The 25,021-nt window shown below is 42.2% G+C and overlaps 1 protein-coding gene across 1 annotated transcript in view; it reads left to right on the top strand.

The window, feature by feature from the left end:
* The window catches only part of CCDC175 (coiled-coil domain containing 175), a 75,101-nt gene extending 50,404 nt beyond the window's left edge, over nt 1–24,697 (top strand). The window contains 7 exon segments of the mRNA XM_006144829.3: nt 2,339–2,418; nt 4,148–4,300; nt 6,479–6,581; nt 11,330–11,373; nt 12,284–12,446; nt 22,470–22,617; nt 24,459–24,697. Of these exon segments, the coding sequence (XP_006144891.1) occupies nt 2,339–2,418; nt 4,148–4,300; nt 6,479–6,581; nt 11,330–11,373; nt 12,284–12,446; nt 22,470–22,603 (677 nt within the window). The 3' untranslated portion in view covers nt 22,604–22,617; nt 24,459–24,697.
* Nucleotides 24,698–25,021: the final 324 nt, after the last annotated feature.

A 25,021-nucleotide genomic window follows, 5' to 3' on the forward strand; every position in this document is an offset into this window, starting at 1 on the left:
CCATTCTTAGGGAAGCCAGATACCAGAGGATAAGTCACGCTGCAGACCTCCACAACACCACTCCTGCTAACCACAAGATGGCCGCTGTGCCACATCAACTGATGGTCAACTCTGCTTACCAGAACTGCTTTCCTGAAACTGTATTCCATGGAGACTCACCTACAGTTGCGGAACTGCACGAGACCCACACTTGATCCAACCTTGAATGGAATCTATTTTCCCTATTGTTAAAAACTTTGGACTCGTGACCCCTCTCCCTCTACTCGCAGGTATCGCATTTTCAATGACCCCTCTGGAGGATAGCTGTCTATAGCAGAGATAGAGTAATTGGGAGAGGGGGAAAGGGCTGAGGGTCAAACATAGGATAAAAAACATATTTATATGTATGAAAGTAGAAATGGAACAGTATTGGTGACGACATGCTTGATTAAGACACTATGTAGTTTATCCTAGATGGGAAACTACACTTGGTGTGTTGTGATGATACTCAGGGAATGAGTGTTAGGCAATATAATTTAATATAAAAAAAGTAATAAGCAGGAGGAAAAAAAAATGCACATTTGATGACTGAAGAGAGTTGTATGGACACAACTGGGGTCTACTTTATAATATGTTCATTCTACTCCCTGGGGTTTATGCCTAGGATCAGATTTGGATACATGTGTAAGGATATGTCAGCTGTGCTAGCTAGTGGATATACTTAGACTAATTGAGTTCATTGGTAGAACAATTGAATGGGGGGGGGCGGAAGCCATTGAGGGCAATCATGAATGTCAGGGACAATGGAGGAGGAAGATGGGACATGGCAGAGGGTGGGGATGGGGAACCTAGGATGGCAAAACAAAAGGCAAGGTATGCAGGACACAAAAATTGGGAAATCATTTGCTGAGAACATATATGTTGATGTGCTTGATTGAGCCAATGCACAGTGTATTTTGGATGGAAAATTCATATGTGTGTTGTGATGAGAAAAAAAAATTTATAATAAAAAACAAAGTATAAAAAAAAAAAAAGGAGGGAGAAGAGGATAAAGACAGCAGTGAACAATAGAGAGGCAGGATGTTAATGAGAAATAGATATGGTTTATTACCTGTTGATGATGACATGTATAGTATTCTCAACTGAACCGGTCTGGGAAATATTTCATGATGGGTGAAGTCTCTTTAATAAGCAAAATGAGAAATAGTGATTGACTGTTTAAAAAAATTATAATAATAATTATTGGGAAAAGCATGGAAAAGATATTGAATGATAAAGCGGGGAGATTGATATCTCTGTATTGACTGACATGCATGGCATTCCCTTTTGAAAAAGCAATGGAAGTCAATGTAAAGTTATATGTAATCTAGTGTAATAGAAAGAAGATTATGATGATAATAAAATAAAAAAAAAAAAGAAAAATAGGAGGAAATGAGATTCAGGAAACAGGAAGTTCAACAGAAGAGAAACGCAAAGGGAAGTTGTGGGAAGTCAGCTATGAAGCAGGCCTGAAGAAAACAAAAACAAAAACAAAAAGGACTCCAGAAAGCTTATCTCAAAGTAAGATTGTGAAAGAAAGGAGAAAAATAGAAAAAGTCAGTCAATTTTTAACTCCAGAAAAAATAAAAAAAAATTATACCAAAAACATAATCATATGCCATTGGGCTTACCAGTGAATAATCCTTACATTGTCACAGTGATCTAAACAGCTGTAATTTATTTAAACAAAAAATAACCTTTTATGTAAGTTGGAGGGGGGAAACAGAGTTGTGACTGTGAGTGGTGATGTAGAGATGGGAGTAAGCATGCTAGGTCCTCCCTTTAGCATATTAAGAAGCAAACTGAGGGGCCAGCAGATGGTGTAGTGGATACATCACTGGATTCCCACATGGCCAACTGTGGTTCAAGTCCTGGACCTGGTGGCTTGAAAATTATGCCTGGCGTGTGTGTGCGAGCCCAAGATCCCAGGAGGAGAAGAGATTACAGAGAGGCCATCATCTCTGGGGGGTGATTTCTCACTTTCCCTCTCTCTGTCTCTGTCTTCTTCTGGTGAGTGCACAAGCCCTATGGCAAAAACCTCTGGGGAAAAAACTAGAAAATGCCTTAAAATGATAAATCAAGAGATAGCCATATAAGCATATTTTCAAAGATGATCAGGCCAAATGGATAAACAGAGTTTTAAAATGGCTGATTCTGGGGAGAAGGATGACACAGGTAGATGGGCAGCCCTGACGGCTAGTTTGTTCCATAAACCTTGTAGTAGTGCTACACTTTCAAAACCAGGCCTGTAGCTTACTTTGATTAATGTGTTTTTAGCTAAAGGACTTTGTGAATAGTTATTTCTTTCTTTCTTTTATAGCACAAAAGCAGGACGAGGATTTACTGAACAATCAAATTTCTCAGTTTACACGGGACTTTTCACGATACTTTAGCAATGCGGTAATGGATCTCTGCATTCATTCTTTCTTTTATTAGAATACTGGTTATTTACAGATAGCAAGATTTACCTGACACCATTAATGTTTTCAAGAAATTCACATTTATTACATTTATTCTTTCAGTGCCAATGTTTATAAATTTTAGTCACTGCACACAGACATACATATGTGTATAAGTGTGTGTGTGTGCACATACATACATACAGAGAGAGAGAGACAGATTCTGACACCAACATTGAACAGTGAGAAAAATTATTGAGGGATCTTTGTTTCCTTATTTATAAGGTAGAGACTAGATTGTGGTTTTTTTTTCTTTTTCTAGAATTACTTGTCTCATTATTATCATTATTATTATTATTTAATGTGCACTCACCAGAGAGAGACAGAGAGAGAGAGAAAGAAAGAAAGAAAGCTGTCTGAGACTTGAATGGCAGTTGGCCATGTAGGAGTCCAGTGCCCTAACCACCACACCACCTGCTGGCCCCTAGATTGTGTTTTTAAGGATGAGTGGGCAGAGCTGTGGTGGAGAGAGTGGACAGAGCAGGAGCAGGTAACAAGGTGCTTACTACCTTTCTAAAAGCTATGGTCTGTAATTAGTGATAGTATACCTATATGGAGTGTTTTGGTTAGAAATGGAAATATCCTATCTTTGAGATGCACTGATATAAAAATAACTAATATGTTAGGGAATAAAGAAATATGAAGGAGGAAATTGTAAGTAAGTATAGTATCTATTTAGGGCTATTTTCTTTCTCATGTTCTTTTTCCTTTCCTTTTCTTTCTTTTTTTTTTTTGGGGGGGGGCAAGTGTGCTCGCTGGAGATAGACAGAGAGGGAAAGTGAGAAATGTCCTCCCAGAGGGGATGGCTATGCCACAATCCCTTCTCCTCTACTCTCTCCTTGGAACTTTGAGCATGCACACACGCCCAACATAATTTTTAATCCGCTGAGTCCAGGATTCAAACCGTGATCAGCCATGTGGGAGTCCAGTACCTTAACCACCATGCCACCTGCTGGTCTCCAGTTCTATTTTCTTAATAAGCTGCTTTTGGTAATGATTATACAATGAATCGAGATCGTGTGATTTATAAATAAGAATGAATAAAGTATATAGTAGAGGAAACAGAGAATTCTGAAAACTCTGTGAAGTAATATTCTTTCTTGAAGAAATAGTACATTCTCCTTTGAAAGCCTCAATAAATCCCCCCTTTACCATTTTCGCCAGAAAGGTGATCATGTATCAAAGTATGTTCTATTTTATGAAGATGTTTAAAAATACAGGGTCCTTAACTTGCAGTCCATGGACTGCCTTCCCAGAACCCATGAATATATGTGTATAAATCAGCTTTGGGATTTATGTTTCTCTAAGGATATTTCAGCTAGACGCTTCAGAAATTAATTTAGAAACCCTCTCTGAATGTGACTTATGAAGTCTAATACTGTGGTGCCCTGCTTTTTAAACTCTGAGAGATAATTGTGGGTTTTATGTTTGAGCAGGGGAAAGTGAGGAATGAATTAAGACAGCTACGAATTCAAGAAAGCAAAAAACTCAAAGATCATTTTACAATTCTAAAGAACTTAGAAAATGAATATGTTTCTCTAAGGATATTTCAGCTAGACGCTTCAGAAATTAATTTAGAAACCCTCTCTGAATTGACTTATGAAGTCTAATACTGTGGTGCCCTGCTTTTTAAACTCTGAGAGATAATTGTGGGTTTTATGTTTGAGCAGGGGAAAGTGAGGAATGAATTAAGACAGCTACGAATTCAAGAAAGCAAAAAACTCAAAGATCATTTTACAATTCTAAAGAACTTAGAAAATGAAATCTACGTACATGACCAAAAAGCAGACCTTTTGCTGCTGGAAAATAAAAGATTAAGAAAAGTAAGTTCAAAAAGCACCTCACTTTGCACAATGATTTTGGTCGATTGCCTAGATCTGTACTAGGTGCAGGAGAAGAGAAAAGCTCTTAAATTTTTTCAACAAAGCCTAAAATACATACAGAAAAGTGCCCAGCTCAGAAGTGTGCGGCTCAGTGAACACACCTGTGTAACCAGCCTCCAGCTCAAGAAGCAACGTAATAACAGTATCCTATATTCTCTGTCCCTTCTAGTCACTAGCGAACCATCCGCAAGGGTGACATTATACTGACTTTTGACAGACTAATTTTGCCTGTTTTTTGGCATCATATGTATAGATAGTCAACACTTATGATCATGAGATTCATTTCATCCTTATTGCTGAGTATACTCTTTTATTGATTGATTGATTGATTGCTATAGGGTGCACTCGCAGGAAACAGAGATAGGGAGAGAGAGAGAAGAAGCGAGAAAGCACTCAGTGTTGCTATGAACATTAGAATACTTGCTGTTTTGGGAAGCACATGTACACATTTCTGTGGGCTATACCTCTCAAGCGGAAATGCAGAGCGGTAGAGATGTGTATCTATTGTCAGTGTCCCAGTGGAGATGCACCAATCGCCACTCCCACCAGCAACACAGGAGGGCGCTGTTGCTCCACATTCTCTCCCACACTGTCTTCAATTTAACCAACCTGGTGGGTGCACAGCAGTGCCCCGCTGTTTTGTCTTCCTCATGACTAATGGAGCACCTGTTCATGTGTTGTGAGCCGCTCGGATGGCCTCCTTGGTGAAGTGCCTGTTTAAGGTTTTTGATTTTTTTTTTATAGCAAAGAAACTTGTTCATCCAATCCCTGAGATTTGAGTCTCAACTTAATCTCAAAAGGTTGTTTTACTATTTATACTTAAGATATACTCATTTTTTTTCCCCAGAGAGATTTTTGCTATAAGGTGTGTGTGCTCACCAGAGAGACAGAGATAGAGAGATGGACAGTGAGAACCACCACCCAAGGGGGAGGGCTACGCCACATTCCCTTCTCCTTCATTCTCCTCTCAGGATCTTGGGCACGCACGCACACCTGCCAGGCGTGAATTTCAAACCTCTGGGTCCAGGACTCAAACCATGGTTGACTTCATGGGAATCCAGTGACGTAAACAGTTTGGCATCTACTGGTCCCAAGATACTTATTTTAATGTTTTTAAATGTTATGGTTAATAAATAGATATTTATATGTTACTGATTTATATTTTTAGAAGTACATAGATTCTCATATTCCATATACTGTGACAAAACAATAATAACCAATGTGTACATATTATCTAGTGTGAAACACCTGAATTAGAATCTGTCACTTACCAACCACACTGTGTGACTTTGGGCAAATCACTTAACTTGTGTTGTCTTTGTCCCTTTAAAATGAGAATACCACCGTGCACTGGCCCGGTAGTGCAGGAGTTAAGTACGGTGCAGAGGAAGCCAGATCCCATACTGCCCACTAGGATCCAAAAACTTTCTGGGTCTGTGTGCACGCCTAGGGTCCTGATGAAATGGAGAATTGGAGGAAAAAGAAATGTGGTGTGACCAGCTCCAGTGGGGGTGCTTTATCTCTTTCTCTTTCTTGGTCTCTCTTTCCCAATCTCTCTCTTTCTCAGTCTCTCTCTTTCTCTCCTTTGTGCATGTGCACAAGCCCTCTGGTATTAAAAATGAAATAAAATAAAAGACAAAGGAAGAGGAAATAACTCCTAACTCAGGATGAATGTGACTGAAAAATGCAAAAGAAATATCATTTCTAAAATATTTTTTCATGAGATCTCCTGACTTCTCGGAGGGCTTGTGCTGAACTCCAGTCTGGAGCATTACTGCTTTTGCACATCTTGTGCACATGCGTTTTGCATAATGAACACTTCTGTTGGGGACATCATCTATTCAGGAAAACACCTCTTAACTTCTTTTCACGGCAAGTTGTATTCAGAATGCCATGCTTATTTGGATTCTACAAAGCTGACCAGGAAGCAGTATCTTTCTCCTCCTTTCTCAGGACACTTGACAAGAGCATGTTTCGTTCATCACTGTTCCCCCCATACCTGGAACAGTCGGTGGCAGAGAGGAGAAATCCATTAATACTTGTTCGCTGAATAGTTACATGGGTAATTGTCTAAGGCAGCCACACTGCAAAAAATGATCACATGCTTTTACTCTCCAGTACATAGAACACACCAAGAACAGCATAGAAAAATACAGCAATGGACAAGAAGCCCTCAGGCATTCCTCAAATATCCTGTCTTGGCAACTGACAGGTCAGAAGGGTAAGTAATGTGTGTGTGTGTGTTATGGGTGCTCTTTTCATAGAGTTTTTATTTCGTTTAGATCAATGTTACTGATTTGCATACAATGACACACACCCATTTTAAGTTCAATAAATTCTGACAGATGCGCATATTGCTGTGTCCACTTCCACCACAAGCAAGGTAAAGAACAATGGGGATCAGCAGTTGGCATAATGGCTGTGTCGCTGGATTCGCACAGCCATGGAGATCAGCTGTGGGCTCTGGGCACATGTGTGTGCATGTCCAAAATCCCGAGAAGAGAATGGAGGAGAAGGGACTGAGGTGTGGCCATCCCCCCGGGGAGTGATTTCTTGCTTTCTGTCTCTCTCTGTCTTTCTGGCAAGCCCACGCGCCCTATAGCAAAAACCTCTCCAAAAAAAAAAAAAAAAAGATAAAGAACAAATGACATCACTGCCCAGTTTCCCTGGTGTCCCTTCACAGCTGATCTCCCACCCCATTTCCAGTTCCTGAAAACCATTGATCTGTTTTCTGCCGTTAATAAGTAGATATAAATGAAGTAGAAGAATATACATGCTTTTGTACCTTGTTTTTTTCACTCAGCAAAAAATTTTTAGGATTCATTCATATCGTTGCCCATCACATTAGTTGCACAGTATTATCCTATTACATGGATGTACCATATTCAGTTTATCCATTCACCAGCTGGAGGACATGAGGGATGTTTCTAGTGTAAGGTTATCACAAATGAAGCTTTAGGGAACATTGTTTAACTGGTGTTTGTGTGAACATGCTTTCCATTTCTCTTGGGTAAATACCTACAGATGGAATCACTGGGTTACTTGGTTAGTGTATGACTAACTTTGTAAGAAGCTACCCAACAGTTTACCATAGTGGTTGTAAAAATTCCTCATCCTTCTAACAATGTAGAAGCTCCACATCCATAACACTTAAAATTGTCAAAACTCTTTAAGTTGGTAACATTTTAACCATTTTTACAGGTATGTAATGGATTTCATCATGATTTTTATTTTGCATTTCTCTGGTGACTAATATTGTAGAACATCTTTCCATGTATTTTTTTTTTTTTGGCCATTTACACACTATCTTTTGTGAGGGATCTTGAACCAGAAACTGTCCCATCATGACAAATATCACAAACATAATGGCCTAAGACAAGTAATTTACACGGTGGTCCTATGGACAACACGCGTCTGCTTCAATGGCATTAGCCGGGGCAATCTGAAGGCCGTAGTAATCCAGTAGCTGGGAACTGGACTCATCTGAAGACCCACTCATTCATGTGTCTGAAGCCGACCATTGGCCAGAACACCTCCTCATGGCTTATCCATGTAGCTGATTGGTCTGCTAGGTTGGAAAAGCAAGCATTTCAAGAAACCAAAGAAGTTTCCGGCATTTCTATGACCAGTCTCAGAAGTCAAAGTATTGCTTGCACAATACTCCCATAGTGGAGGCAATACTCTAATAGTCGCTCAGGTACAAGGGACAGGGGGAAAAGTGTCAGCATCATGGTGGAAAAGGGCACGTGGAATAAATAGACTGTTGGGCCATCTTTGCAAAGTACAATCTGCAACAGCCTGTCCAAATCGTTCACTCATTGTTTTGTGTTATTTGTGTTATTATTAGTGACATTCTTTTCTTTTCTTTTCTTTTGGAGAGTTTTTTGCTATGGGGTGTGTGTGCTGACCAGAGAGACAGAGACATGAAAGGAGAAATCAGACCCGAGGGCGGGGGGTGGAGGGAGGTCACACCGCAATTCCTTCTCCACTCTCCTCTGGGTATCTTGGGAATGCACACACTGGCACCCAGCCTGAGGTTAAAGCCACTTGGTCCAGCACTCAAACTGTGGTGGATCATGTGGGAGCCCAGCAACATATCCATTACAGCATCTGCTGGTCCCATTAGTTAAATTCTTTATATATTTAGGAAATGAGTCCTTTTTTGGTCAGAAACTTAACTGTTTTTTATGGTTTCTCAAAAACAATAAAAATATTTCATTTGGATGAAGTCCACTTTTTACTTTGTTTTTGTTTTTGTTTGTTTGTTTGTTTAATTTGCTAGAAAGCACATGTGCTTTGCCAGAGAGACACCATGTCCTGCCAAATACATTTTGTCTACCTTAAGGTCTTAAAGATTTTTTTCCTGTAACGTGTGTGTGTGTGTGTGTGTGTGTGTGTGTGTGTGTGTGTGTGTGATGGAAGGCACATGTGCTAACCAGAGAGAGACAGAAATTGCGGAGGGTGGGGAAAGCACTCTGCATGGGGAATGTTCATGCTGCAATTGCGTCTCCTCCGTCTCTACCTCCTTTAAGGAATTTGGGCTAGTGTACATCAGTGTCTGGTCTGTTTCTCAAGCCATCAGGTCTGGGGACTTGAACTGCATGGTTGGCCATGTGGGATCTAGCTACTTTAACCACCAGACCATGGAGCCAGCCCTTCCTATAAAGTCTTTAGTTTTAGTCTTTATATCTAGATCTCTGATTCATTTCAAGTGAATTTTTTCCTGTGGTGTGAGACGAGGGTTGAATTTGTTTTCACTTATGAATATCTAGCTGTTCTAGCACTATTTTTTTTAAAGGTATCACTCTTTTTTAAAAATTATTTCTTTCACAAGAGAAAAAGAAAGAGAGATTCAATATCCCGACGGGGTCTCAATGTCTCAATCTACCCCAAGCTTCAGCCAGCCCAGATGAAGCCCAAACACATGCCCTGCATATTCAGAGAGGTCTCCAGACATTAACTGGTAACCTTCCCTGTGAGTCTGCCTCTCAAAGCACTGTGTTCTACTACTTAGTCATGTCTGGCTTCCCAGGCTTTTAAATGGCTTTTAAAAATGATTATCCTTTCACCATTGTACTTCCCTGTCAACTTTTTCAAAAATCAATCTTCTGGAAACTAGTGGATGGCATAATGTTTACATCACCAGACTTCCACGTGGCCATGCGGTTTGAGTCCTGGACCCCGTTACTTGAAACTCACGCCGGGTGCATGGGTGTGCATGCCCAAAATCCTGAGAGGAGAATGGAGGAGAAGGGATTGTGGCGTGGCCATTCCCCCTGGGGGGGAGGGGAGATTTCTCACTTTCTGTTTCTCTGTCTCTCTGGTGAGTGCATGCGCCCTATAGCAAAAATCTCTTCAAAAAATAATAATAACAACAATAATCTTCAGGAGGTGTTCTTTTATTGTAAATGTCTACCTTTATACAATGCCACACTGTCCTGCTACAGCTTCATAGGCAGTCTGGAAATCAGACGGTATTAACGGAAACTCTGTGGGGTGTTCCTCTCTCTGTGCCTGTCTCTGTGTCAAAGTTCAACTTTGTGCTTCTCTTGACATCACAATACCTAAATCTTCTAATCCAAGAACACAGTACAGATATCCGTTTATTGGGGTCTTTAATTTCTATCAGCAAGGTTTTGCAGCCTTCCTTGTTGTATCAGGTGTCCCCAGGATTAACGGTTAGCTAGGAAGCTTCATAGGACTGGAAAGTTGTGATCCTTGTATTGTCATTACAGTGAATGACATAGAGTATGATACAGAGTAAAATCAGCCTACAGGGAAAGGCAGGAGGGCAAAGTACAGAAACCAGGAACTTCTGGGTGTCCCTGGTGGAGTTACACGGATGTACTGATACTCCAGCAAAAATGAACAATGTGTGACCACATATCAAAGTGTTGCCAATCAGGGAGGCAGACCGGGTTTGGATATCCAGGGGCTACTCAATCCTGTAGGCAGACAGTGCTTGTGTGATAGGCCTCAGCTGCTCGGGCGTCTGCCAAGATGCCCCCCCACGGTAGTTCTTTACACTGTTCCGTAAATTGCATTGATGGATTTTTAAGTGCTAAACCGATCTACCACTTCTGGAATAAAGTGCAATTATTCAAAAGCTTTTATTGTTTTTCTCTGTTGCTGGGTTCAATGTGCTAATCATTGTGCAGATTTTTAAGTCTGTCAGTACCTGTCTTTGCTTGTGCTGTAGTCAGAGAAATGCCCCAGCCCCCCACAGAACTTTGGAGGATCTCAGGGTTCACCCTTTGTTTCCCTTTTGTCAGGTGTCACAGTTTTCTTGTGCTGCCCATTCTCTGACAGCTGAGAACATTTGCTACACGTTTTGCCCCTTTTTTCTGCTTGCTTGCAGTGGGAGGGCAAGTTCAATCCGGTTATTCTGTCATTTTTGGAAGTAGAAATATTTAACTAAAAACAATTTATGAGGGCCGGTCATGGTGGCACAGTGGCAGCACACTGTGGAAGACTGGAGTTCAGTTCCTGGGACAGCCACACATGCTGGCCAAGTGCACTTGTGCCCATGATTCTGGCTGGCTGGGAAGGTTAAGAAGAGGATTACAGCATGAGACTCTGTGGAGGGTACTGTACTCTCTCTCATGTAAGATAAGTAAATAAATGAAACTTGAAAGAAACCAATAATTTCTGGAAAACAAAAACAGGGTCAGCCAGTGGCGCAGTGGTAACACAACACCCTGTGATGCTGGACCTGCATGGGAAAGTTCCAGATTCCCATCGTGAGGTCTTCCGGTGTGCGCCAGGTGCATGGCGTGTGTGCACCTGTGATCCCGGCTGGCAGAGACTGGCGGTAGATGGCAGCACACCAGCTATATTTGGAGTACTTGTCTCTGTCTCTCTGTCTTTTCCTCTTGAAGAAATAAATAAATTTATAACAATAATAAAACTGTTAAGAAAATTGTCAAGTTGTTTTAGTAACCATTTTTATTTTTCACATCTTCGTTTCAGCACTGTATATGCACCTGTGGGCTAGATTTCAGATCACAGTTAAGGTGAGTGTTTCTGCATCTCCCCTCCACAAGTATCATATCTCTAAAAATGTTTAGCTCCCTAGTAGGTGCGCGCGGTACTGGTTGGGAGGTAGTATCAGGGCTGCTGGGGACTTACAAAGCTAATACAACCATCTCAGGTCATAAAATACATCCTTTGTGCCAAATGTCACTATTAAACCTTAATCCTTCAGGAAACTGTCTTTTCTACCACTCATTTAAAGTGAGAAAGGCTTCTTTTAAAAAAACATTGTTAGCAAGTTCAAAATGAACACATTTTGTTTTAAAACAAAGTTGTTAGTCCTAACTCTGGCTGTCTTCGTGCTGCACCAGTCAGGCAACCTCTCCACCCTACCCACTTCAGAGTTGGGTGGGCCAGAGTTCACCTCCTGGCTCTGCCACTTTCTAAGTACAATATTCAAAGTTTACAAGTAATCCTTTTTCAAGCCTAAGAAACACTGGATAAGGTAGATCTTAATAATGCCTTTTTCAGATGAGGCTACTAAGGCTCAGAAAATTTTGAGTAACTTGCCCGAAGCTCAACAGTTCATGAATTTACAGGAATTTGAAACTCAGTTCTTGCCTGATTCCAAAGTTCTTTCTCTAAAGCTGAGCACTCTCTGCAGTTCTGAGAGTGACAGACCTTTTATGCCAATGACTGCCACGGTCAACTGGATCTCCGGGTTCAGTGAGCACTTTATTAAGCCTTCACATTTCATCACTCACTTTTCTGAGATCTCTTACAAAACTTTAGGAATCAACTGTGTATACATACACTGATTTTTGCATAAGAAATATCAATTTTGCATGCGTAATACTTTGTTTTAGACATTATCTACCGAGGCAAAAATGTGTTTTTTATTTATTTTGTTGTAATTTATATTCTCACGCCCCCAAATACCATTTCTTTAAGGATTTGGTGGACAGTGGTAAAGAGACCTTGCAAGAAATAAAAGATCTAATAGACAAACTGCAGAGACGGGATGAAAAAGTTGAGCAAATCAGTAGTTGGCTACAAGGGAGTCTTGAAGAGCTGCTTTTTCTTATGGATCAAGAATCCCAAACGGACCTTCAAGGTAAGCAATAGCTCAGAGCGGTTGGTAACGTAGAATTCCCTGCTACTTTGTTGTAGCTGGTAACATCAAGGAAGAAACACAAAGGGCCAACTAAATAACTTAGTCATCCCCAGTAACTCGTCCTCATTAGTATCACCACCTTTCTTTCAGCTGTACACTGATGCTCACCTGTGGGGTGATATGGAAGTGTGGGTAGACAGAAATGAGCAGGCAGCTCTGAGAAAATAGCAGCAGGACATCTTCCTCTTCAGTCACAACTTAGCAGGAATTAACAACCAGACCCTTTGCAAAGACTTCTTCCTCCCACCCGGCTTCTGGCACCTGGAAAGTTATCTTCCCTCCTGCCATCCCAAACATACACACATAAATCCAGCACAAGGATGGATTTATGAGCTAGGCCGACATCCTAATTCTCACTGGGACAATAAACTAATAGGGCAGTTCATCTACATATGGGTGCTCATGCCTTCCGAATCCATGAGCATGCGTGATTAGGTACTTAAATTCCTCACCTGTGAGCGAAATGCACAGGCGCAGGAGAAAGCCCACAAAATCAAAGAAGCCAGATATGATGACAGACCTTCCCCTGAAAAATACTCATTACCAACTCTCAAAATAAAAGTAACACCTAATCTCATGCCCAGTGCAATTGTCCTTCTCTGGTATTTGCCTACCTTCACTCCTTTCTAATTTAGGAGTATATTTATTTTCTATTAATATTAAAAATATTCACTTTTCTATCAAAACTTTTTTTCCCTACTTTACAAATATTTATGGTTTTTCATTCTCTAACCTTAGCAGTCTGGACCCAAAGAACGGAGGGTTTACACAAGGCAGCTCCATTCCCTCCATTCGAGAACAGATAACTGGAGTGCAGCAGTGTTGGTCAACTCTCCCTTCCGCTTATGAGAGTTTTCTGGATAACTGATTTTTTAAAAGAGATTTTTGCTGGAGACACAGAGAGAGACAGAGAGAGAGAGAGAGAGAAAGAAAGAGAGAGAGAGAAAGCAAGAAATCACCTCCCAAGGAGGATGGCCACACCTCGACCCCTTCTTCGTTCTCCTCTCGGAATTTTGGGCACACACACATGTGCACCAGGTGTGAATGTAAGCCACCGGGTCTGGAACTCGAACCATGGTTGACTATGTGGGAGTCTAGCAATGTAACCATACACCATCTGCTGGTACCCGCCCCCAACACACTTTTTTTTTTTTTTTTTTAGCTTTGGAGCATGTGTGTCTGCTAGGACAGAGAGAAAGAAAGCACCTCCCAGGGAAAATGACCACAGCATAATCCCTTCTCCATTCTCCTGTTGAGATTTTGGGCTCACAGGCATGCCTGTACGTTTTTCAAGCCACTTAGTCTGGGACTTGAACTGTACAGTTGACTGTGTGGATCCAACCACCTTCACCACCATGCCACCAGCTGGCCCTGGATAACTGAATCTTCTTTATGATGTTAAAAAAAAAAAACTTTTGAAAATAATTTTAGAGACATCTTTTAATTCTTTTACATACCTCTCATCTTCTTAAACAGAATCAGACATAATATTACCTTTTCTTCCTGAGTCGAGTTTAGCATTTAGAAATGGCAACTTTTTCCTTTTCTGAAATCTAGGAATGTCTCCTGGGGCTTTTGAAATGTAACATGACCCGTCTAACATGCTTCCTAATGAGCAAGCAGCCCAGTCTCTGCAGAGGCGTATCAGCTTCCTTCTCAGCCCCTACAGTGTCAATGATGATCACGTCGTGTTGGGCATGGCCAAAGCGCAGAGTAGGGCTGCAGAGAGAAATGGAAATTAACCTTGCCCAGATACAGTCCACTTGGTGGAGCCACTTGGGAAGGTGTATGGTGGGGGTAGAGTGAGCATCAGAGAAGGAAGGAGAATGGGGTATAGAGAAGATACAGAGCGGAGAAAAAAATTAATGCCATCTTGCAAGTGACAGGTCTATTAGAGGCTATTAAAGTTTAATTGTAGGGAACCAGCAGTTAGCGAAATGGCTATGTCGCTGGACTCCCACGTAGTCGACCGCAGTTCGCGTCCTAGACCCGGTGGCTTAAAACTCACGCCGGGCGTGTGTGCATGTGTGCCCAAGATCCCGAGAGGAGAATGGAGGAGAAGGGCTTGCGGCGTGACCATCCCCCCTGAGGGGTGATTTCTCGCTTTCTATCTGTCTCTGTCTGTCTGTCTGGTGAGCGCACAGGCCCTATAGCAAAAACCTCTCTCTCAAAAAAAAGTTTAATTGTAAAGAATATAATAATAAAGTAAGCAATTTTAAAGGTAGGTCATAGAAAATAAATGGAAACTTTTTAAAAAGTATAAAAGAGGGAAACTGAAAGAGTAACAGTTGCTTTTAATAAAAACAAAACCATGGGACCAGCAGATAGTATAATGGTTATGCCACTGGACTCCCATATAGTCAACCACAGTTCAAGTTGTGGACCTGGTGGCTTAAAACTCACACTGGACACGCATGCATGCCCAAAACCCTGAGAGGAGATGAAGGAGGGATTGCAGTATGGCCATCCCCCAGGGTGTGATTTCTTGCTTTCTATCTTTTTGTCTCTCTGGCAAGTACACATACCCTATAGCAAAACTCTCTCTAAAAAATAAAATTTAAAAAAAGTAAATAAAAATAGTACTTTAGTCATTCTTTAGTCTGTCCAATGGGACAGTCATCTCATAACACTTAAGTTCATATGATAGACCAGCATAAGTAAATTCGACTCAGTTAATTGCCCTTGTTCAGGATAGCATTTTTTTGAAATGTTCCAAGTGTGAACAGTATAAACTGGGGCCAGCTGCTGGTGTGGTGTTTAAGGCACTGGACTACTCACATGGCCACCTACAGCATGAGCTCAGGACCTGGCGACTTACGTCATCATGTTTCCTTTCTTCTTTAAATTTGACCCTGTCTCTCTCTGGTCCAATTTTAAAATAGTAATAATAAATAAAATGAAATAAGCAATTCTTTTATTTAAAAAAAGTATAAGCAATTACATCGACACACACACACACTCCATATGTCTGTATATCTAAAATCAAACATTGTCAAATCTTAACATTTTGCTTAGGATATTTACTTAAGATGTTTTTTCCTCCAAGAAAGAAAACATGACCAATGCATTCTAAGTCCCTTGTACACTTTCTCCAACTCCATTTACTTACCTCCTTCCCGTCCCCACTCCTCGAAAGGATAAAAGGGGTTTTTAGGGAGAGTTCTCAGTCCCAACTGCCTGCTGAAGGAGCTTTAGGCCTTCCCTCCTGACACCTGCTCCTCCTGTGGATACACGCACTCCTCCCTGTCATGGCTCAGGATTTTACCTTGTCTTTCTTTGAGCCTGGTGGCTTCCTTTACTGCTGTACACTGAAAAGGAAATTTAGTGTCTCTCTTCTCGCACCCCTGGCTGTTTTATATTACAGGGACCATTTTTAGATGATCTAGTCTATTAATCGTTTTCTACGAACAGAAATTCATAATTCAATCTCCAATGGTTAATATTTACCAAGGAAAATGTATAGACTGCTGAAAATTACAATGAGATGAAAGCTTGGAGCCTTTCAGTTTCGACTCCGCCTGTGTTTTCGGTTGCATCTCATTTCTCCAGATGTTAAGAATGTCACAAAGAGTCCTGGGCAAGTCCATGTCTACAGCTGGCATCAGACTGAGACTAAAGTGGCATTCCTCCTGTTTTTGTAGAGCCTAGAGCTAAGAATTGGATTTTTTTTCTATTTTAAATATAAAATGGTTAAATATTAAATGATTGAAAAGAAATCAAAAGAAGAATATTTCAGGGTACCACGAAATTCAAATTTCTCTTGGTAAGTAAAGTTTTATTGAAACACAGGCATGCTCATTCATTTACACATTGCATATGGCTGCTTTAGTGCTGCTGTGATGGAGGTGAGGGGACCCACTCAGCCTACAATATTTACTACCTTACCTATTACAGTTTGCCAAGCCCTAACCTAGGGTGTTGACCCTGACCCTGACCTCCTGTTCTCCTTTGGCTACTCACAGAGTGGCTGAGATTTGCTGGCAACATAACAAAGCCTAAGGACCACATAGGCAGAGACACAAACGAGAACAAACCACTGCAATTGACCAATCCTGGAAAAATAAAATTTTCATTGAAAATAAAAAGAACGTCATTTCATTATATGAAAAAATGTTTATGCCTACTAAAAATGTATTTTCAGTCAACAGACTATTGACTGGAGGAATTTAACTTTAAAAATCTGTATTATCAGGGCCAGCAGATGGTGTAGTGGTTACATCACTGGACTCCCACATGGCCAACTATGGTTCAACTCCCAGACTCGATGACTTAAAACTCACAGCAGGTATGTGTGTGTGCGTAACCAAGATCCTGGGAAGAGAACAGAGAAGAGATTGTGGCATGGCTATCCCCTCAGGGGGAGATTTCTCACTTTCCCTCTCATTGTCTTGACTTCTGTTTCTCTCCAGGAAGCACACATACTCTAAGGCACACCCATAGGAAACCAGACTGAAATACACAGCACACCCCATTTTAACCAACAGCACAACCCTCTGTGAACTGCACAACTCATCAATGAGACAACAGCACACATCACTGAGACACACAGCACAAAATTGCGACCCACAGCACACCCCACTCCGACCCAAATCTCACTGAGACCCATAGCAAACCTCACTGAAATCCACAGTATACCCCATTTTAACCCACAGTTCAGCACACTTTAACCTACAACACAACCCTTGTGAGCCATACAACACCTTAGTGAGAGCCATAGCACACATCACTGAGACCTACAGCACAAAACTGTGATCTATAATACACCCCACTCAAACCAATACCTCACTGAGACCCACTGTGAAGCTCACTGAAATACACAGCACACCCCACTTTAACCCACAACACACCCCATTTTTACCCATAGGACAACCCTCTGTGAACCGCACGGCATCTCGGTGCAACTACAGCACACATCAATGAGACCCACAGTACAAATCTGAGACCCACAGCACACTCCACTCATACCCAAACCTCACTGAGATCCTAAGCAAACCTCACTGAGACCCAAAGCACAAATCACTGAGATCCACAGCACACCTCATTATAAACCACAGCAAAACGCACTGCAGGCAGCTTGACACTTCAGTGAGACAACAACACATATCTCTGAGACACACAGCGCAAAACTGTGACCCGCAGCAAACCCCCTTGAGACCCAAACCTCACTGAGACCTCAGCAAGGCTCACTGAGACCCACAGCATGATTCACTGAGATTCCCAGCAAACCTGACTTTAAACCACAGTATACACAAATGCTATCAGTACCACACTTCACTGAGACCACAACACACATCACTGAGACCCACATTATAAAACGGCAACTTACAGCACATCCCACTCCAACCCAAACCTCACTGAGAACTACAGCAATCCTCACTGAAATACACAGCACATCCCACTTTAACCCACAGCACCCCATTTTAACCCACAGCACACCCCACTGTGAGCCACATGATACATAACTGAGAGCACAGCACACATCAGTGAAACCCACAGCACAAAACTGCAAACCATAGCACACCCCACTCAGACCCAAACCTCACTGAGACCCTCAGCAAACCTCATTGAGACCACAGCATATTCCCTGAGATCCACAGCACATCCCACTTTAAACAACTGAACAGCCCACGGCAAGTCACACCACACCTCAGTGAGACCACAGCACACATCACTGAGACCCGCAGCACAAAACTGTGACCCACGGAACACCCTTCTCAGACACAAACCACACTGAGATTCACAGCAAATCTCACTGGACTACAGAGAAAACCCCACTTTAACTAACAGCATACCTGACTTTGACCCACAGCACAACCCTATGTTAGCCACACAACACCTCCATGAGAGCATCGCACACATCACTGAGATCCACAGGACAAAACTGTGAACCACAGCACACCCTACTGAGAACCAAAACCTCACCGAGACCCACAGCAAACCTCACTGAAATACACAGCACACCCTACTTTAGCCCACAGCACACCTGTTTAACACAGAACAACCCTTTGTGAGCTGCAGGAGACCTCACTGAGATCAGAGCACACATCACTGAGACACACAACACACCCCATTCAGACACAAAACACACTGATACCCACAGAAAACCTCACTGGAATACACAACACACCCCACTGTAACCCACAGCACAACCCTCTATGAGCCACATGACACCTCAGTAAGACCACAGCACACATCACAGAGACCCACAGCACAAAATTGTGAACTACAGCACACCCCACACAGATTCAAATCTCACTGAAGTTCTCTGTAAAGCTCACTGAGGCCCACAGCACAGTTCACTGAGATCCACAGCACACTCCACTTTAAAGCATAGCACACACCTCTGTGAGCCACGCCACACCTCAGAGAAAACACAGCACACATCACTGAGAACCACAACACAAAAGATCGACCAACAGCACACCCCACTCAGACCCAAGCCTCACTGATACCAAAAGAAACCTCACTGAAATACACAGAACACCCCACTGTAACCCACAGCACAACCCTCTATGAGCTGCACGACACCTCAGTGAGACCAAAATTGTGAACCACAGCACGCCCCACTCAGATCCAAACCTCACTGGGATTCTCAGAAAAGCTCACTGAGACACACAGCACAATTCACTGAGATCCACAACCACCCCACTTTAAACCACAGCACACCCCTTTGCAAGCTGTACCACACCTCATTGAGAACACAACACACATCACTGAGAACCACAACACAAAAGAGCGACCCAGAGCACACCCTACTCAGACCCAAACCTCACTGAGACCCACAGAATACCTCACTGATATATACAGCACACACAACTTCAACCCACACTACACCCCACTTTAACAACAGCACACCCCACTGCAAGCCCCACCACACCTTTGTCAGGCCACAGCACACATCACTGAGACCCACAGCACAAAACTGCAACCCACAGCAAACCCCACTTATACCGAAACCACACTGAGACCTTCAGCAAACATCACTGACACCCACAGCACAATTCATTGAGTTCCACAGCACACTTCATTTTAACCACAGCACACCCCACTGCAAGTTGCACCACACCTCAGACTACAGCGCACATTGCTGAGACAAATATCACAAAACTGAAACACAGCACATTCCAACCAGACCCAAACCTGAGTCCCACAGCAAACCTCACTGAATTACACCCCACTGAAACCCACAGCACAGACATCTGTAAGCTGCATGACTCCTCAGTGAGACCACAGCACACATCAGTGAAACCCACAGCACAAAACTGTGAATCACAGCATACCCCACTCAGACACAAACCTCACTGAGACCCACAGAACAATTCCCTGAGATACACACTACACCCCTTTTTTAAACAACAGCACATGCCTCTACAAGCTGCACCACGCTTCAGTGAGAGCACAGCACACATCTCTTAGTACCACGGCACAAAATTGCAACCCACAGCACACCCCACTCAGACCCAAAACTCGCTGAAACCCTCACCGACCGAATCTCACTGAGACCCGCAGCATAGTTCACTAAGATTCACAGTACAACCCACTTTAAATCACCACACACCCCACTACAAGCCATACCACACATCATTGTGACCACAGCACACATCAGTGAGACCCACAGAACAAAAATGAGAACCACAGCATACCACACTCAGACACAAACCTCACTGAGATCCTCGGCAAAGCTCGCTGAGACCCACAGCACAATTCACTGAAATCCAAACCACAGCTCACTTTAAGCCACAGCACACCCTACTGTGAGCCACACGACACCTCAGTGAGACCACAGCTGTGGAGTGTGCTGTGGTTTGACATAGGGTGTGCTTTGGGTTAATGTGGGGTGTGCTGTGGATCTTAGTTGACTGTGCTGTGGGTCTCATTGACGTTTGCTGTGGGTCTCAGTGAATTTGGGTCTGAGTGGGGGAATGTTTTGCTTCGCAGTTTTGTGCTGTGGGTCTCAGTGAAATGTGCTGTGGTCTCACTGAGGCGTTGTGCGACTCCCAGAGGGTTGTTCTGTTTGGTTAAAGTGGGGTGTGCTGTTTGTTAAAATGTGTCCTGTGTTTTTCAGTGAGGTTTGCTGTGGACCTCAGTGAGGTTTGGGTCTGAGTGGCATGTACTGTGGGTTGCAGTTTTGTGCTGTGGGTCTCAATGATGTGTGTTGTGGTCTCACTGAGGTGTTGTGTAGCTCACAGAGGGTTGTGCTGTAGTTTAAAGTGGGGTGTGCTGTAGTTTAAAGCAGGGTGCGCTGTGGTTTAAAGTGTGGTGTGCTGTGTATTTCAGTGAGGCTTTTCTCTGGATCTCAGTGAGGCTTGGGTCTGAGTGAGGTGTGCTGTGCTTCACAGTTTTGTGCTGTGGGTCTCAGTGATGTGTGCTATGATCTCACTGAGGTGTGATGTGGCTCACAGTCTGGTGTGCTGTGGTTTAAAGTGGGATGTGGGTCTCAGTGAGGTTTGCTGAGAGTCTCAGTGAGGTTTGGGTCTGAGTAGGGTGTGTTGTGTATCACAGTTTTTTTGTGGTACTCAGCGATGTGTGCTGTGGTCTCACTGAGGTGTGGTTCTGCTCCCAGTGGAGTGTGCTGTGTTTTAACGTGGGGTGTGCTTTGGATCTCAGTGAATTATTCTATGGATCTCAGTGAGCTCTGAGTGTCTCAGTGAGGTTTGGGTCTGAATGGGGTGTGCTGTGGTTCACTGTTTTGTGCTGTGGGTCTCAGTTATGTGTTCTGTCATCTCGGTGATGTGTTGTGCGACTCACAGAGGGTTTGTGCTGTGGTTGAAATTTGGGTGTGCTGTGGGTTAAAGTGGGATGTTCTGTGTATTTCAGTGAGATTGGCTGTGGGTGTCCATGAGGTTTGGGTCTGAGTTTTATGTGCTGTCGGTTGCTGTTTTGAGCTGTTGGTTTCAGTGATGTGTGCAGTGGTCTCACTGAGGTGTCGTGCAGCTCGCAGTAGGGTGTGCTGTGATTTTAAGTGGAATGTGCTGTGGATCTCAGTGGAATTGTGCTGTGGGTCTCAGTGAGGTTTGGGTCTAAGTAGGATGTGCTGTAGTTTGCAGTTTTCTGCTGTGAGTCTCAGTGTTGTGTGCTGTGGTCTCACTGAGGTATGGTTTGGCTCACAGTGGGGGGTGCTGTGGTTTAAAGTGGGGTGTGCTGTGAATCTCCTGAGTACTGAAGGGGCATGGGAATGTGAGGACGCTAAGTAGAGCCTTTACTTGGTTGGGGAATCTTTGTGATAGGAAGAGACTTGATACAATTACTGACATTTTAGTCATTTAATTCTGGAAAAGAACCTACTTAAAATTAAAGCAAAATCAAAATTTCTGTGAGAAATAAAATCATTTGCCCCCAAATTTATCAAAAATGTCTCTTGAAAAATTAAGATCTAAACTAGATTTTAAAAAAATAGTTCAGTAGTTCTCAAACATTACAATCACCTGGAAGTTTTAAAAATACCCTGTGATCAGACTGCACCCCAGACCAAATGAATGTGAATCTTGAGGTGGGTCCAGGGCATTTTTAAACAGCTCCGATGTGCAGCCAAGTCTTGCACACCAATGGTTTTAGTCAAAAATTAATACACAATGATGTTAAGCTCAGTAACTGACCCAAATTAAGAAAATATTGGTACTTTGGGGGCCAGCGAGTGGTGATAAAGACACCTATTCCTTTATTCTTAAAATTTTTTGCCTTCTTGGGCTTGTAATCATAATTTCTTGCACAGTTCTTCCTTATGTATACATATTTTTCTACTAGAATAGGACATCTAAGAAGGAGGTGATAGAAAAATGGCATAGGATGCAGTGGGGACCAGAAAGTGTAAGTCCTGATGATCAGAACATGAGATTCTGCCCCCCTCACCCTTAATACAATTGTCCAACTGAAGATTGGGCAACTCAGAGTTTTGGGCACTAATAACCACTGAAACTGGTGTGAGATGCATATAGCATGTTTTTATATAATTTTTTCCTACAGAAAACAAGAAAAAGAGTCCTACCAAAAAAGTCTATATCTCAGCAACTAAATGCACTAGGAATGATGCAAAGGAGTTGACAAAGAATAACAAAATAACTCAAGGATATACTATGATGAATTCAAAAGGCATTTAAAAACTACAGAACAAGTAGGTGCACTTGTGTGCATATTTTCATATTTTGCAACTGCTAATAGAATCTTAAATGTTTGAGGTTTTTTTGTTTTGTCTTTTTTTTTTTTTTAGAGGTTTTCACTATAGGGCGCATGCGCTTGCCAGACAGAGAGAGACAGAGAGACAGAAAGCGAGAAATCACCCACCAGGGGGGATGTTCACACCGCAATCCCTTCTCCTCCATTCTCCTCTTGGGATTCTGGGCACGTACGCACACATGCCCGGCGTGAGTTTTAAGCCACTGGGTCTGGGATGCAAACCGCGGTCGACTACGTGGGAGTCCAGCGACATAGCCATTACACTAACTGCTGGTTCCCAAATGTTTGAGATTTAACTAACTTGCCCAGCCCCCACCAAATAGCAGTCAGTAAATAACCTTCCAAACAGTACAGACAAACATGCTCAGAATAGTAAGTTAAGTATTTAAAAAAAATTTTTTTGAGAGGTTTTTGCTATAGGGCACGTGCACTCGCCAGAAAGAGACAAGGAGACAGAAAGCAAGAAATCACCCCCCAGGGGTATGACCACGCCACAATCCCTTCTCCATTCTCATTTCAGGATCTTGAGCACACTTGTACACACACCTGGCATGAGTTTAAACCACCGGGTTCGGGACTCGAACCGCGGTCGACTACATGGGAGTCCAGCAACATAGCCATTACACCAGCTGCTAGTCCCAGTGCTAAAATTTTTTACTTTCATGATTGTGATGATGAGTCTCTCCAAACCTTCAGAGCATAAACATTACAGCTCATCCATTCAAAATTAACTGCACAGGTGAAGAAACTGGATCCCACATGTCTGTTTCAAATTCTGGCCCCAGCTGCCTAAAAATGGTTATGTGCATGTGTTTAAAATCCTCAGAAGGAAAAACAGGAAATGCAATTGCCATGTGACCATGCCCCATTGTAGGGTGCATCCTCTCTCTCTCTCTGGTGAGCACATACACCCTCTAGCAAAAAACCAAAAACCAAAAACCAAAAACCAAAAAACAGGGAACCAGCAGTTAGCATAATGTCTATGTCACTGGACTCCCACATAGTCGACCGTGGTTCGCATCCCGGACCCAGTGACTTAAAACTCATGCCAGGCACATGTGCGTGCGTGCCCAAGATCCCGAGAGGAGAATGAAGGAGAAGGGATTGTGGCATGACCATCCCCCCTGGGGAGTGATTTCTCGCTTTCTGTCTCTAATGTCTCTCTCTGTCTGGCGAGCACACGCGCCCTATAGCGAAAGTCTCTCCAAAAACAAACAAAAAACAAAAAAAACCCAGAACAACCACAGGATAACAGTTTGTATAATACGTATATCCTAATACATATTCATTAAATCAAAGAAACCAACTTTTAGATGCAAAATTCAGAGGTGTAACTTCATGGGAAAAATGTGTCTCTGGATCAACAAAATATGACATGTGTGTATGGTTTACTGCAGTTCGAGTCCTGGATCTGGTGGCTTGAAATTCTTATTGGGCACATATGTGTGCATGTCCAAAGTCCAGAGGAGAATGGAGAAGGGATTGCAGCATGGCCACCCCACCCCCTGGGAGTGACTTCTTGATTTCTCTCTGTGTGTCTCTGACAAGTACACATGCCTTTTTGCAAAAATCTCTCTTAAAAAGGAATTAAGAAAGGAAAGGAATACATCAAGTACTTATATTTATTCATTTGGGAAAGAGAAACCAGTCTTACTGCTTAACATTGTGAATTTTTTCCCCAATTAGTATGACAAAATACAATTAAATGTAGAACGCTTGAGGTTTTTTTTTTTTTTTTTTTTTTTGTAGTTAAGCTTTTTATTATTATTTTCTTTACAGGAACAACAATTCAGACATATCTTCAACCAAATGATAAACAAAACCTGTTACATAAAATATGCTATATTTTTGTAATAGATCAAAATACTGTATTGGTGAAAATAAATAGGTAACAAAAAACAACATACTTAATTTCTGTGCTTGCTATCAGACCCCACAGGTGTACTTGTCTTCATAGTTCATTATAAGTGAAAAAAATGGAAACATACAGGCATGCACAATTATGCCACTGCTAGAGGTTTTAGATTATATTTGTTAAAGCTTTTCTTAATAAAATGATAACAACACATTGCTAGGTACACAGAGACATAATTTTTCTCTCAAGAGTAACTGAACTGTTGAGAGCAGCAAATGCTTCCTAAAAGGATTCTAGTGTAAACAGAATAGCATAATATATGATGAGCATTGTAAGATTTTCTGTTTTCCAAGTCTAACCAAAGTCTGTAAATTAAAAAAAAAAAAAACAAAAAAAACCTAAAACAAACCCAAACATTAAGTCATACTGACAATCTTGTTCTCACGTATGGCAGAATAGTACTAATACATCTGTTTTATTTCTTTAC

The sequence above is a fragment of the Tupaia chinensis genome, unplaced genomic scaffold (assembly GCF_000334495.1).
Source record: "Tupaia chinensis unplaced genomic scaffold, TupChi_1.0 Scaffold000133_1, whole genome shotgun sequence".
NCBI classification, from domain to species: Eukaryota; Metazoa; Chordata; class Mammalia; order Scandentia; family Tupaiidae; genus Tupaia; species Tupaia belangeri.